Source organism: Gymnoscopelus microlampas, assembly GCF_963454915.1.
Source record: "Gymnoscopelus microlampas genome assembly, chromosome: 10".
Lineage (NCBI taxonomy): Eukaryota > Metazoa > Chordata > Actinopteri > Myctophiformes > Myctophidae > Gymnoscopelus > Gymnoscopelus microlampas.
In genome coordinates, this window is record NC_139947.1 from 48,224,124 (window position 1) to 48,238,174 (window position 14,051).

Consider the following 14,051-nt stretch of genomic DNA (forward strand, 5'->3'; position numbering starts at 1 on the left):
GACTTTGAGAGCTGTTTCAGTGTACAATGTAAGTCAATGAGAAGCATATTTTGAATCATCAATTTCTAATCAATGGAGCAAATATTTGTGATTTCTTGTCCACCTTTGGACTTACATCATGGCAAGGTAACAACACAACCCACACCTCTACCAAAGTGGTCAGCAGGCGACTATGTGTCTTTGTAACACTGTGTAACATCTGGGTGGATGGCTACAATAAAGATATCAGTTTGATTGTGATTCTAATATTGTGACCAAGTGATTCTTTCTCAGCCTTCTTTGTTTCAGGAACCCCCAGTTGTCTTTATCGGGGGTCTTCAACAGGGGGTCCGGGACGTAAGATATCAATTTGTCATTTTTATTGTTAGATATTTGCGCCAGAATTCCTTTACTTTCAATGATAACAGTGAGTGAACGTCTAATAGTCATTCTTTGGAACAGTAGAATATACACTCTAGTTGTGCTGGTACATGTATGGTGAAGATTAACCATCAATAATTTAGCTGGGGACCCCCTGAACCCCCTCAAGGACCCCGCGTAGCACCACTCGTCTTATCCAAACAGTCCCACGGTGGACTTAAGTAGGCCAATACACTGAGTGATCACATTTATTAAATATATTGGTATTACTATATTGATTTTAAACATTTATACCGTATACAATATAGATATAAGCTAATGTCCAAGTGTGTTAAAGTCATGTATGGTATACCCAGTGGTGTAAAGTAACTAAGTACATGTACTCAAGTACTGTACTTAAGTACAATTTTGAGGTATTTTTACTTTCTTCAGTATTTACAATTTTCAATACTTTTACCTACTCCACTACATCTCAGAGGCAAATATTAAAAACTTGTGAAATGGGACATTCTGCATAGTTACTCAAGTACATTTTTAATTCAGGACTTTTACTTAACAGAGTATTTCTACATTGTAGCACTGATAGCTTTTACTTGGGTAAAAAGAAATGTAGTACTTTTTCCACCGCTGAATATATCTGTATTATATTTATATTAAACATTTATGCAATATAGCATATAGGGCCAGGCTAATGTCTAAGTGTGTTAAAGTCATGGTATGGATGGTACATAGAGTATCATTAAACATTCAACTCCTACCTCTGCTCTGTCTCTCTGGTGGTTTCTGTTCTGACTCTCCTGAGTCTCTGAGCTCATATTATAGATGTTTAACATGTTCCTAAAGGCTCATATTGCCCCTGGCCACTTCACTACAATAGCATTAACTATTTATGTCAATAATATAAACCATTTTACGGTCTCATGAACACACAGAAAGAGACATGGAAATAAAGAACTAATGACCAGCTGTTGACCAGTCAGTCAACCAAGTCATAGAGCAATAGAAAGAGCCAATTAACGTGTTTATTTGCAGTGGTGGAAAAAGCAGGTCTACTTTTTAAGCAAAAATATCAATACTGCAATATAGAAATACTCTGTTACAAGTAAAAGTCCGGAATTCAAAATTGAGTAAAAGTACAAAAGTATTGATATCAAAATGTACTTGAATTACAAAAAGTAAAAGTACTCATTATGCAAAATGTCTCAAAATGAATGAAAATCGTTTGAAAATACTGAAAGTGGTTAATATTTTGTAACAATAATCAAGATCTACAAAGCCAGTAATTAAAGTTTCCAAATAATAGTGGAGTAAAAGTATAATATTTGCTTCTGAGATGTATAGTGGAGTAGTAAAAGTAAGTACTGAAAATTGGAAATACTCCAGTAAAAATACCTCAAAATTGCACTTAAGTACAGTAAATGTAACTTTAACTTTACACCACTGACAGTATGATTAAACATTGAACTCCTACCTGTGCTCTGTCTCTCCGGTTGTTTGAGCCTCCTGAGTTCTGAGTTCATATTATAGATGTTTAACATGTTAGTATTTCACCAACACTGTAACACAGCTTCCTAAAGGGCTTATGTTGACCCTGGCCACTTTACATTAGGTATGTATGCAAATAATAATGACCATTTTGCGTTATCATGAACACACAACAAGAAACAACATGGACATGAAGAACTGATAATTGAGCAGTCAGTCAATCATGTGGTGGAGCAACAGGAAGGGCCAATTAAAGTTCTTATTGTCGTGTTATTGAATAACTAACACGCGAGTCCAACTGTACTTAATAATAATAACGTGGTAAACTTTCATTAAACTCTTTCACATGTCTGTCGCTCTCTGACTGCTACAGCTGTGTTGCTCCATAGAGTGTTGCTCCCGCCTCCCGCTCGCGCTCGGTCGCACACTCGTGACGCCATCGCACGTCGACTCTGTAGTCTTTTCTCGCATAACACAATCACGCCACACTTATCTGTCACCTGGGGAGGTGAGGATAACATTCTTCTCTTAACAAGCTAACCTGGCAAATAAAAAGGAAAAGCTGTTGTTAAACCCATCTTACACAATACTTGTTCCCAGTGGTGGAAAGTATATGTACTCAAGTAAAAATGTTGTGGTATTCTTTACTTCATTGGTTCTCAAAGTGGGGTCCGGGGACCCCCAGGGGTCCTTGAGGGAGTTCCAGGGGGTCCCCAGCTAAATTATGTATAGTTAGGAGCCAAATGGACCCTTATGGGTCTGTAACTCTGAGAGTTAAATCAACATAGATTTTACAATATAAGTGGGGTCCCATATATATGTCATTTGATGTCAATGTCCTTGAAATTAAAATGGTTGAAAATCCCTGCTATAGAGTCGTAAAAATCTTTCCTTATATGGGGGTCCCTGGCATATATATTTTCAAATGGGGGTCCGTGGGCTAAATAAGTGTCAATTTGGGGGTCCTTGACATGAAAAAGTGTGAGAACCACTGCTTGACTTTACTTGAGTATTTCCAATGTTCAATATGTTTTACTTCTACTCCACTACATCTCAGGGCAAATATTGTACATTTTACTCCACTACAATTATTTTAGAACTTTAGTAACTCATTACTTCGTAGATTTGGAAGATTAGAAATCATGCATTGTATGAAAATATAGCGATGCGTCACGTTGTGAGCGGCGTTTTATTTGTTTACGTTTTGAAATGGGATATTTTGCATAATGAGCTGCCTACTTTTACTTTTTGTACTTTAAGTACGTTTTGATGCCAATACCTTTGTATTTTTACTCAAGTAGGCTACATTCTGACTACCAGACTTTTACTTGTAGTTGTAACAGAGTATTTCTACACTGTGGAATTGATTCTTTAAGTAAAACATCTCAATACCCCTTCCACCATTGAACCAGTATCCCACATGAAACAGCGGCCTCTGCCGTTCACTTTCTATCCCCGCAGCAGCATCAAATGCCTTGAAACAGTGGTTCTCAAACTTTTTCATGTCAAGGACCCCCAAATTGACACTTATTAGCTCGCGGACCCCCATTTGAAAAGATAAGCCAGGGACCCCCATACGAGAAGAATTTTACAGCACCAGCAGTGATTCTCAACCATCTTTATTTCAAGGACCCCTAGGGTTTGACATGCATTAGGGCTACGGACCCCCATTTAATGTCATTTGTATCTCTGGGACCCCAATTTATATTGTAAAATCAATGTTAATTTAACTCTGAGAGTGTACAAATGGGTCCTTTTGGTTCCATTTGTACACTCTCTGAGTTACAGACCCCTGGGGGTCCCCGGACCCCACTTTGAGAACCTTCTTGTGTGGCAAAATAGTTCAAATGGATTGGTTTCAAGGTGCAGCAAATTATAGTTTCCTTTATTTAAAGTGTTTAATAGCTCTATTAATATTCTGATAGTAATCAGTGCTTTATATGGTGTTTGCTCAGCAACAGTCGCCACATCTCCCTAGCTCTTTAGTGAACAGAAAATGCATTTTAAGTTCGGATACAACTCATACAGGATAAAAAAAAAAGTGGAATTTGAGGTCATGAAATGAGCAGACAAAATTGCAACACTATGAAATGTACTCTGATAAATAGATGTTCTGTTTACTATAGAGTTGGGAGAGACAGGGAGACTCCTGTTACTGAATAAACACTCTGTAGCAATAATTACCATCATAAAAAGAGCATTAAAAAGAGTTTACAAAAAAAAAAAAGACTTATTTCCTATCAATTACACACGCCATGAAGCCTTAAATTCCTGGAGATTTTTTTTGTTGGTTGCATTCCTGAGCCAACAATTTAATGACCGGTGAAGTCTCCTACCGGAGACATTAGCATCTTTCTGCCTGTCATCAAATTACTGCCTTGGGAATGCGACAAAAACAGGCTTCATGGTGTGTGTAATTGATAGAAAATGAAGTATTCTTTTGGTTGAACTACTCTTTTAACTTTCACAAAATAAAAAAAGTTATTAAAACAATATCACATGCCTCACTTTAATCCTTTAATAAGTCCACGCCACAAATAGTAACGCCATGCTCTCATTCTTCTAACTTCCATCGCACTTCTCCCTGACTCATCAACTGTCATTTTCTCTTTGCTCTGAGATTTATAATGGCTGACACAGTTTCACCTTTAGGTGTCATTAAATAAAAGGTGACAGCAAAAAAAATAACCGGGATATGAGTGAGAGAGGACATAAAAGACAGGAGTGGTTTATTATTTTAATGGCTCTTTTGACACCGTCATCAAAACCATTGCACACACACAAGGTCTGAAACATGTTTTATTTTTGATTAGACTTTTTGAACCAAGGATGTAAAAAAAAAAAGAAAAAAAACCCAACAGCAAAAGTGTCATTCCTTAAAAAAATATCAGCCTTCGCCCCTTGTTCACAAACCATTTTCCAAAAATCGGGGACAAACAGAAATTACATGACAAATCCGAGAGAAGCTGGAAGGCCATTGCGTTTCTTGGCAAATATAAATATAGTGGTTTGGACAGGGTCTAAAACGGCTCACATGGAAAGAGCGTACAATAATACAGTATACACGACAGTAGGACACTCGGCACTGCCTGTATCAGTTCTTATTAATGTAGAAAAACCAGGATCCTTCTTTCTTTTGTTTGTTTGTTTTGTTGTTTTTTAAATCAATGTGTTTTTATGACAAGTAATTATATACATTCAGCCAGCACTAATAAGTCTCTGGAGTATGGCGTGTTCCCCCCCTTTTTTTTTAGGTCACCATGATTGTCTTGTTTTTCAGGGGGTGTAATTGTGAGAGTATGTGTAGTAATCCTGTCCCCGTCCCCTTCCCATTGGATAGCCCCAGGAGCAGGGTCCGCCCCCGGGCCCTTCCCCTAGTCCTGGCCTGGGCCACTGTTGCGCTCCCGGGGGCGGCGGGGGGACCCCTCTCCCTCCTCGGTAGCCCCCTAACGAACCGGGACCCATCGCCCCGCGCAGAGCCCCGTGGTCCATGTGTCCGGGAATAGCACCTATACAACCGTAGGGCCCGCCGTGGAGCGCGGGGTGCGTGGGCAGCTTAGGTCTGACCCCCGACGAGCCCCCGCCCCCCCTGGTGGCTGCTGTGGGGATACCCACACAGGCTCCAAGGCTGTCAGAACAGTCCACTGGAGTCCTGGCTCCCTGGCTACCAGGGGTGTTGCTGCCGCCGACGGTTTCGGACCACTCCCTCTCCCCCCCCCCGGCCTGGATGAGCCCACTATGGGCCACTGCACCAGGATTAAGAAGGGCCCCCACCACTCCCTGCATTGTGGAAGTGTCACAAGCGCCTGCCCCCCCCGCCGCCGCCCCCCACGCAGCCTCCCCGGGGGGTCCACCGTGCGTCCTGTCTCCCGGCTGGGTGGGGGTCCCGCCGCCGCCGCTGTTCGTGGAAAAAGCACCGACGACTCCCCCCGAGGGGTCGGAGCCGTACATGTGACCCAGCATCATGAGGTGAGGCGGGGGGGGAGGTTTGACCTCCATGGGGAGAGAGGCCATGTTGGCCAGGGGTCCTGCGGTGCTTAGGAGACTGGGGGCGGCGGTTAGAAGCGAGGGGGCCGGCGTTAGGAGAGAGGGGGCCGGCGTTAGTACCGACGACAGGAGAGAGGAGGGGGCCGCGGTCAGGAGCGTGGGAGCCGGGGGGATGGTTGTTGCGCAGGCCGGGGGTAACCGGTACTCCTGTTCCTGGGTGACGCTGCAGGGCGAAGCGGGGTAGGCCGGAGAGGCGGTGAAAGCGGTGGCGGCCGTGTAGGACGCCCACGAAGCCGTGGGACACAGGAAGCTCTGGTGGGGGTTGACGGCGAAGCCCCCCGGCGACATGCTGCCACCGACGTCGGAGGAGGAGGCCACCGAGGCCAGCGGGTTGGTGGCGCTGAACTGAGAGAGCGCCGTGCTGAGGGCGGTAGACAGGCTCGGGGTGCTGCTGCCGGGGGTGGTCTGCTGCTGCTGCTGCTGGTCCGGGAGCGGGGGGCGGAACTCCTCGGTCTCCGGCGGCGGGGGCTGCGGGGGCTTCTCCGCTGCGGCGGCGGCGGCGGGTGCCGGCGGGTTCTGCTCGGACGGCTCGGCTATGGGGGCCGAGGGCTCGCCGCCGTCGTCAGAGTCCAGTGACATGTCCTCCGCCTCCACGCACTCGTCGTTCACTACTGAGGGAGAGAGAGACACGTTTATCACACATGCATTTAACACGTTCAAAGAGCCAGAACTAAAAACAAAATCTGCAATAATAACCATATTTATATTGCTGTACTTTTCTTACCAAGGTTAAACCCATTAAGACCTGAAGCCGATTCTACAAATGTCTTGTAAATCCCAACAAGTTTTCTGAAAAAACTTGAGTGGTGCTCAAACTTTTTCATGTCAAGGACCCCCATAAAATTATATGTATTTGGCCGCCGACCCCCATCTCAAAATCTTTTGTTCCAGGGACCCCCCAGAAGCAAAGAATAGAGTTAAAAAAATGTTCGCTTTAAACAATATATATTAAAAGATTTACACACGTTTTCACGATTTTTCAAAAATAGCAGATCTACAAGCTCGTAGCGCGGCACTCGGTGCCGCGCTATGAGCTTGTAGATCTGCTATTTTTGAATAGCCAAAAGTGTAAAATAATGCTTTTTAGCTCAAATCAAAAAGTGACACAGATGCGTTCCAGGTCTTAATGGGTTGAAGATGTGGTCTACAAATAAATACAAATTAATTTGTGATGGAATTCATTGCACAAAGGCCATCTTCGTTCATTGGATGTTTAAACCAAGTGAATCACCTTTACTCAGTGTTAACTCATCCAGTGCCAATGACGTGCTTCACAAGTTTTTTTCCCCAAAGGCCCTCCGCGCCAATGACGTGTGTTTTGTCTTATAGTGGTTTTATAAAAAGATCGTGCTGTTCTCTGTCACCCGAGTGATCACTTTCACTTTCAACTCACAAGGATCCGGAAACAACGTCATCCAAAGATTTCCCCCTCCGTCCACTTCCTGTTTAGGTTTTACATGGAAAGGCAATCTTGAGTTGCCTTTTTTTGTTGCCCTGAATTGGATTTTGCAAGAAATGTTATTTTCAAACGTGCTGCTGGAAGAGAAGGGAACGTTGTGGCTGTAATGTTTGTTCTCTGGGCGAAGCACACGGATACCGGGTGTGTTTACCAACGGCCAGATGAGCGATAATAAATGGATTAAAAAAAATCTGTGGTCAGTTGAAAAGGTAAGTAAAAGCGTGCATTTTGGCTAAAGATGGTATATTTTCATGCTGCTGTAAGAGAAGGGGCCATCGCGGTTGGATTTTTTTTTCCTCTCTCAGTCGCACACTGATACCGGGGTGAGTTTACACAAGGTCAGACAAGCGATCATAACGGATATACATTTTATGTGACCAGTTGAAAAAGGTATAAAAAACGAAAATCTCTGGCACTGGGCAAACACAGCCAGAAATAAGTCTGGCACTGAATGAGTTAATGATGGTCTGCGGACCGAAACGTCTGCTCCTTGTGTCACTTTTTTCACTTTGTAAATTAAAAAATATATATATATATATATTTGTAAATCCAAAAATGTCTTTGTTGCCAGTGTCTTTGGTAAGCCTTGAGTTTGGAGCACTAACCTTTTTACCTTGTAAAATCAACTGAACGCAATGAAAGTCTTAAGTATTCAGTTAAATGATTATATAACCCTCAATAACAAACGCATTCAGTGTTCAAATCCAGTTACTGTGGGTTCCTGTTTACCATTACCCACCTGTAGAGGGCGGAGTCGGCAGCTCATTCTGATCGATGGAGCCAATCAGGCTGTGGAAACTGGTCATGATGTCATCGATGCTCGCTATCACTATTCCATTTCTGGAGTACTGGAGGAACATCTCAAATGGCCTCTCTGGAAAAAAAAAAGCAAGCGAGGAGGAAGAGAGAGATGAGCACAAGATACTGCAATTGAGTCAAGGGCAAGAGTCGACACACAAGTAAAGCCTTTGATTCAAGACTCTTGCCGGAGTCCTCATTCAATGCCACTTTGACTATGGTTGCACTTCTTGGTTCTCCAAAAACTAAGCTTTAGACCTCCCAAAACAAACTGATTCGACTACTTCTCGGCCTAAAGCCCATGACCCACCTAATTCCAACACATTTTGCTAGCCTGGGATGGCTCAGGGTAGAAGACAGGGTAAAGCAATTAAAAATGGGATTGGTTTTGAAGAGGGGGCAAAAGGGCAATGCCCTCAATACTCTCATAGCTGACTAACTACTTTTCCAAAGTAAGAGACACCCACACCCACAATACTAGAGGGAACGACAACGATCTGGTACCACCCATCTATAGAACAAACATGGATTAAACATGAAAATCCATCTATCAGGAGACCACAAGGGGAGGTCAACTAAATCTTCCCATAGAAAAGGAGGTGACATTCACTGCCACCATTCTTCTCTTTTCTCCTTTGTACAGATATTGTTTTATATTTGTTGATGGAATGTATTGTTATGTTATTTTGTATGCTATGTTGATGAATTGAATACATAGGACCACAATGGAAACGAGTCCCCAGGACTTTTTTTGTGTTATCCTTTTAACCTTAATGTCTGACTGTACCGTGTGATGTTTACATGTTTGACTAATAAAGTATTCAATCATCAATCAATGCAGTGTCAAAGAATTTCTCAATGCATGCTTTACACTGATGGAAACATGTGCAAGACATGCAGAGATGCTCGTAGGCCTGCGTCCTGCGTCGCTGACGCACCATATTGCGAAAGGACGCATTCATGACAACTCTAGTGCGTCCATGGGACGCAGCTCCGATTAGCTCCGATAATATATAATATTTGTCAGCTGTGATCTACATGGACTCTCTCGGTTAGGCACCGTTGGTGGAGAAGTATAACTCTCCGGTTAGACACCGTTGTACTGGAGAAGTATAACTCGGTTAAACGGCGTTGTGTGGCAGAAGCAGCAGCACAGCCCCTCGCTGTTAGTCTACGCTACACACACAGAGAGAGAGAGAGAGACGGCATGAGGACCTGCTCTTAAACGTGTTAAAACGTCTTGGATAGACCACTGTCTGGAATAATAACTGATCATCATACATACAGGTCTACTACTAATCTTTGTTGCTGTTGTCATCTTAAATTGACCAGCCAAAGTAAAATCCCCGATTTTAGAGTGTTCTCCCACTTGCTTGGAGATCAGAGTGAGTGGTGGATTAACGCATGTTGCCAATCAGCTGTGTAACATTAGCAGGTTAACGATGGCTCGTTGATCCTATGCATTTGACCCTGATTTGACCACAAAGGCAAACAAAAGCACTAATTAATGGCAGCTGTAAGTAACCGGTTGTCTATCGTCTGTGTCTTGTGTATGTTTAATAGGCAACTGGATGTTTTCTGTAGCTTAGAGATATCATAACAATTAATTCCCTGAAGAGGGTAGACCCTCTCCCTCATGCTAAACTTAAAGTGACTTAAGGTTCCACTTCTCCTCAAAAAGACAACTTTATTTTCCTTTCTCAATGACAAGCCTAATAGTATTATTGCATGTTGACTATGTGCAATAACTGCAAGCCAATGTTCATAGGCATTGTCAGTATTTGTCTTCATTATTTCTTGAATTCCTATTTCTTTATTTGCCAATACTTCCACTGTAAGCCAGTGTTTTCAGTCTACACAATAAATAGTAAAAAATAAATTCTACATTCATAAATAATACAAAATAAAATAATAATAATGATTAAAAGGTTCTATGATTAAATGTATTCTATTGGTCAAAGGTATGTTAAATCCACCTGTTGCCCACTACTAGTATTTCTTACCATAAGGTGTGCTAATACTACAGAATCATATACATTTGAAAAAATATATTTATGATTTTTTAATATATGTATATATATCGGTATCGGTCTTGAAAAGCAGGAACGGGTCGCACTGATCTAGATCTGCTATTTTCACAATATGTATCTGTGGAACTGAATCAAACTAAATTAAGTGCCTCAACTCCTAATTCCTCAGGGTGGGGGGGTCCCCAGTTAAAATATGATTATTTTGGGGGGTCGCTGCCTGAAAAGGTTGAGATCCACTGCATCAGGATATAATGTACACAGTCACACACGCATAGAAGATATGGAGATTGGAGATCAAAGAAAACGATAGGGGGGGGGACGTGTAATTGGGGACCCATAAAATGTCCCTGGGACCCATCTAAAAGACCACCCTTGCATCCCAGGACCCATTACATTGAAAACCTAGCAACATCACTGGACATGTGTCCAGACATACAACAGAATCGCAAGCTGGTCTCTGAACACGTCGCTCAAATAGAGACCGGTGACTATTAGGCCTACAACTATCCATCATTTTAGTGATTTAGCCATTTATAATTCTCAAATAATCGAGAAGTGCTTATAAAATAGCGCTCGATTGGCTCATGTATGTTTAGTATAAATCTGCAAATTAACTAGTAACTTAAGTTTTCAAGTAATTGTAGTGCAGTGAAAAGTAGACTATTTTCCTCTAGGATGTAGAACTAAAAGCATTGAAAATGGAGTTGAGTAAAAGGACTTCAAAACAGTATTTAAGTACACTACGTCATTGGTTCTCAAAGTGGGGTCCGGGGACCCCCAGGGGTACTTGAGGGGGTTCCAGGGGGTCCCCAGCTAAATGATGGATAGGAACCAAATGGACCCTTATGGGTCTGTAACTCTGAGAGTGTACAAATGGAACCAAATGGACTGATTTTACAACATGAATTGGGGTCCCAGAGATAGAAATGCCATTAAATGGGGGTCCGTAGCCCTAATGCATGTCAAACTGGGGGTCCTTAAAATGTATCTTTTCAAATGGGGGTCCGCGGGCTAATAAGCATCCATTTGGGGGTCCTTGACATGAAAAAGTTTGAGAACCACTGCACTACGTGAGTAAATGTGCTTAGTTGCTTTACGATACTGACGATGAAGACAGTATACCTGTGAGGAAGATGAGGTGCCGCTGCTGGGTGTGCTGTGCTTGGAGCTTGATCAGACAGTCGAGGTCGGGGGCCTGGCGGGACTGGGTGTCACACTCATGATAAGGCAGGAACTCCACCAGGTGCTTCTTCTGGTAGACCGTGAGGAGATTCAGCAGACCCATGGCGTTGGAATTCAACCTGCGGCGTGACACGAGGGAGTTACAAACATGTACTCTAATTAACCCATTAAGACCGGGAACTTAGATTTGAGCTAAAAAGCATTATTTTACACTTTGGCTATTCAAAAATAGCAGATCTACAAGCTTACGAGCTTGTAGATCTGCTATTTTTGAAAAATCGTGAAAATGTGTGCAAATCTTTGAATATATATATATTTTTAAAGCGAACATTTTTAACTCAAATCATTGCTTCTGGGGGGTCCCTGGAACAACATATTTTGATGGGGGTCCGGGGCCAAATACATATAATTTTGGGGGTCCTTGACATGAAAGAGATTGAGCATCACTGATATAGAAACATAGGTTTTTCAGAAAACTGTTGGAATTTAGGAGACATGTAGAATCGGCTTCAGGTCTCAATGGGTTAAGGAGTTCTCCCAAGTGGGATCCAGGGACCCCCAGGTGTCCTTCAGGGGTTCCAGGGGGTCCCGAGCAGAAATAGTGAATACAGCATAAAAATCAGTTTAACCACTTTAACCCTATATACATTGGCTCACAACACCTCGTTCTCTCGAGAACATTTTCACATTTTTGAAGTTCCTGGCTAAATATTTTCAGATTAGGGTCTATCCACAGTCACATATTACATTTATGTGGCTGTGGATTAATGTGGCTGTGGATTGACCAGAAAATGTTTGAATCACAGCTTTAATTCCTCTTTACCACCACAATCTGAGCTATTCTGGGCCTCAACCACCACACAGTAAAATCATCAGGGTTCATTTATCCATTTGTAAACTCCAAACGGAACCTTTTAATCATTTGTAACACAGAGCTAATCATTTGTAACGCAGAGAACCAAATGGATTTGGTTGCATTTGAGCACTCTCCCCGAGTTAAATTGACACTCGGGATTTTTACTGTGAACTCTTACTGGAAGCACGCCAAGCGACGGGTCGGGCACTGACCTGGCGAGCTCTTTGAGCTTCTTCTGGGACTTGCAGTGCACCTTCCACTGCCAGGGGTGCTCCGGGGTGCACTGGTCCTCCAAGAACCTCAGCAGACCCTGTAACCGTTCTGAAAACAACAAACAACAAAACGCATGCTCTGTTAGCTATTCCATTATTGGTGGGACACATACTAAGGATGCATCTATTATAGGTACCGTATACAGTTCAACTGATTTGAGTCTGATGCCGATCCCGATTTTGGAGAGTCCTAGACCACCGATTTTAAAACATTTGAAAACATATGCCCAAAATAGGAACAACAGGTTGAAAGTGGTAAAAAATAAACTCGGGACACATCGGCTGCATAATTGCAGATATTATATCCATGTCGCCATAAAAGTCAAATAATGGCCTCTCCGATCAGGTATTCAGTGAGCTGTGGTGCATGGGACAGACGAGGAGGGGGCTCGGCTCACCCTGTGAGATGAGGTCCGGGTTGAGGACGAACTCATCGGACACGATGAAGCCACCCGACACAAACAGCTCGTTGTAGGTGTGGTTCTTCACGTCGTCCAGGGAGTCCACTCCCGCAAAACTCACAGAGGACAACTTCTTTAGAGACACCAGGGCTGGGATCTGACAGGAAAACACATTTGATTATTATTATTACTAGTCCATACCCGTGGGGGGGGGATATGCACACATGATCTGGAAATCCGGGAGCCATTAAATCCCATAGCTCGCGGGGCCATCATCCCACAGCTGGGCAGCAGTAAACATGGTGACATTCTTTTACAAAAAAAAACGCTAATAAATAGCTGACAGTTGGGGAAATCGAAAAACGGGCTTCGCTGCTCCGTGCACATGGTAATGGTCGATGTCTGTGTGCTAATTCAGATCAATTGCTCCAGCCACTGAGGAGAACCCGGGCAGAACAGATTTTGGGCTCACCACTACAGAGGTTTGTAGAATTATAGCAGGATATTATTATTTGCCAGACCCAAGGGGTCGGGCTTACATGAGGCTTTGTATCTGTTTTCTCCATACATGGGCATGGTCACTTTGTGGTCCGGCCCCAGCCCAAAAACATCTGTCCCCAAAGTCTGTCCCCATACATGGGCATGGTCCCTTTGTCCTCCAGCCCCAGCCAAAAAAGTTTGTCCCCATACATGGGCATAGAAGGGCATAGAAGGGACACAGGCTGACACGTCATGTGAAGTCCGGCTTAGCCGTGACGTAGTGCTCTGATCTTATAAAGTACTTATTCTGGGTCTGGCAGAACCAGGTCTCCTGGTCTAGTTATTATAAACATGTATTTATTTTTACAAATAGTGCATGTCACACAAAATCTGATTCCAGAGGCCACAAACAAACTGCCACACACAGCTAATGTATTACATAAATAACCTCATAAATGAACCTAACGATTTTCTTTTTATTCAACAGCTGGTTGAAACCATAACAAATCATGTTCAACACGAAAACCCCATTAAGATTCCATTATTTGTGTGTGATCTCTGGATGCAGTGATGTTGACGGCCCAGCTGTCAACAACACTGTGCACCGCACTGTATTATGCGAGTCATCTGCGCTCTAGAGACTGGAGGTGTGACAATGACCAGTTGTTGGTCAGTTGGAAG

General features: G+C 43.0%; 1 protein-coding gene across 4 annotated transcripts in view; it reads right to left on the reverse strand.

The window, feature by feature from the left end:
- Nucleotides 1-4,569: 4,569 nt before the first annotated feature.
- The window catches only part of tasorb (transcription activation suppressor b), a 40,119-nt gene continuing 30,637 nt past the window's right edge, over nucleotides 4,570-14,051 (reverse strand). For 3 of the 4 annotated variants that reach the window (XM_084069607.1, XM_084069608.1, XM_084069605.1), the window contains exons 21-25: nucleotides 12,888-13,047; nucleotides 12,430-12,538; nucleotides 11,302-11,480; nucleotides 8,091-8,225; nucleotides 4,570-6,503 (exon numbers count right to left, since the gene is read on the reverse strand). In XM_084069607.1, coding sequence (XP_083925733.1) covers nucleotides 5,122-6,503; nucleotides 8,091-8,225; nucleotides 11,302-11,480; nucleotides 12,430-12,538; nucleotides 12,888-13,047 — 1,965 coding nt within the window. In that variant the 3' untranslated portion in view covers nucleotides 4,570-5,121. The remainder of the gene's footprint in view (nucleotides 6,504-8,090; nucleotides 8,226-11,301; nucleotides 11,481-12,429; nucleotides 12,539-12,887; nucleotides 13,048-14,051) is intronic. The other variant, XM_084069606.1, reaches the window with a different exon arrangement.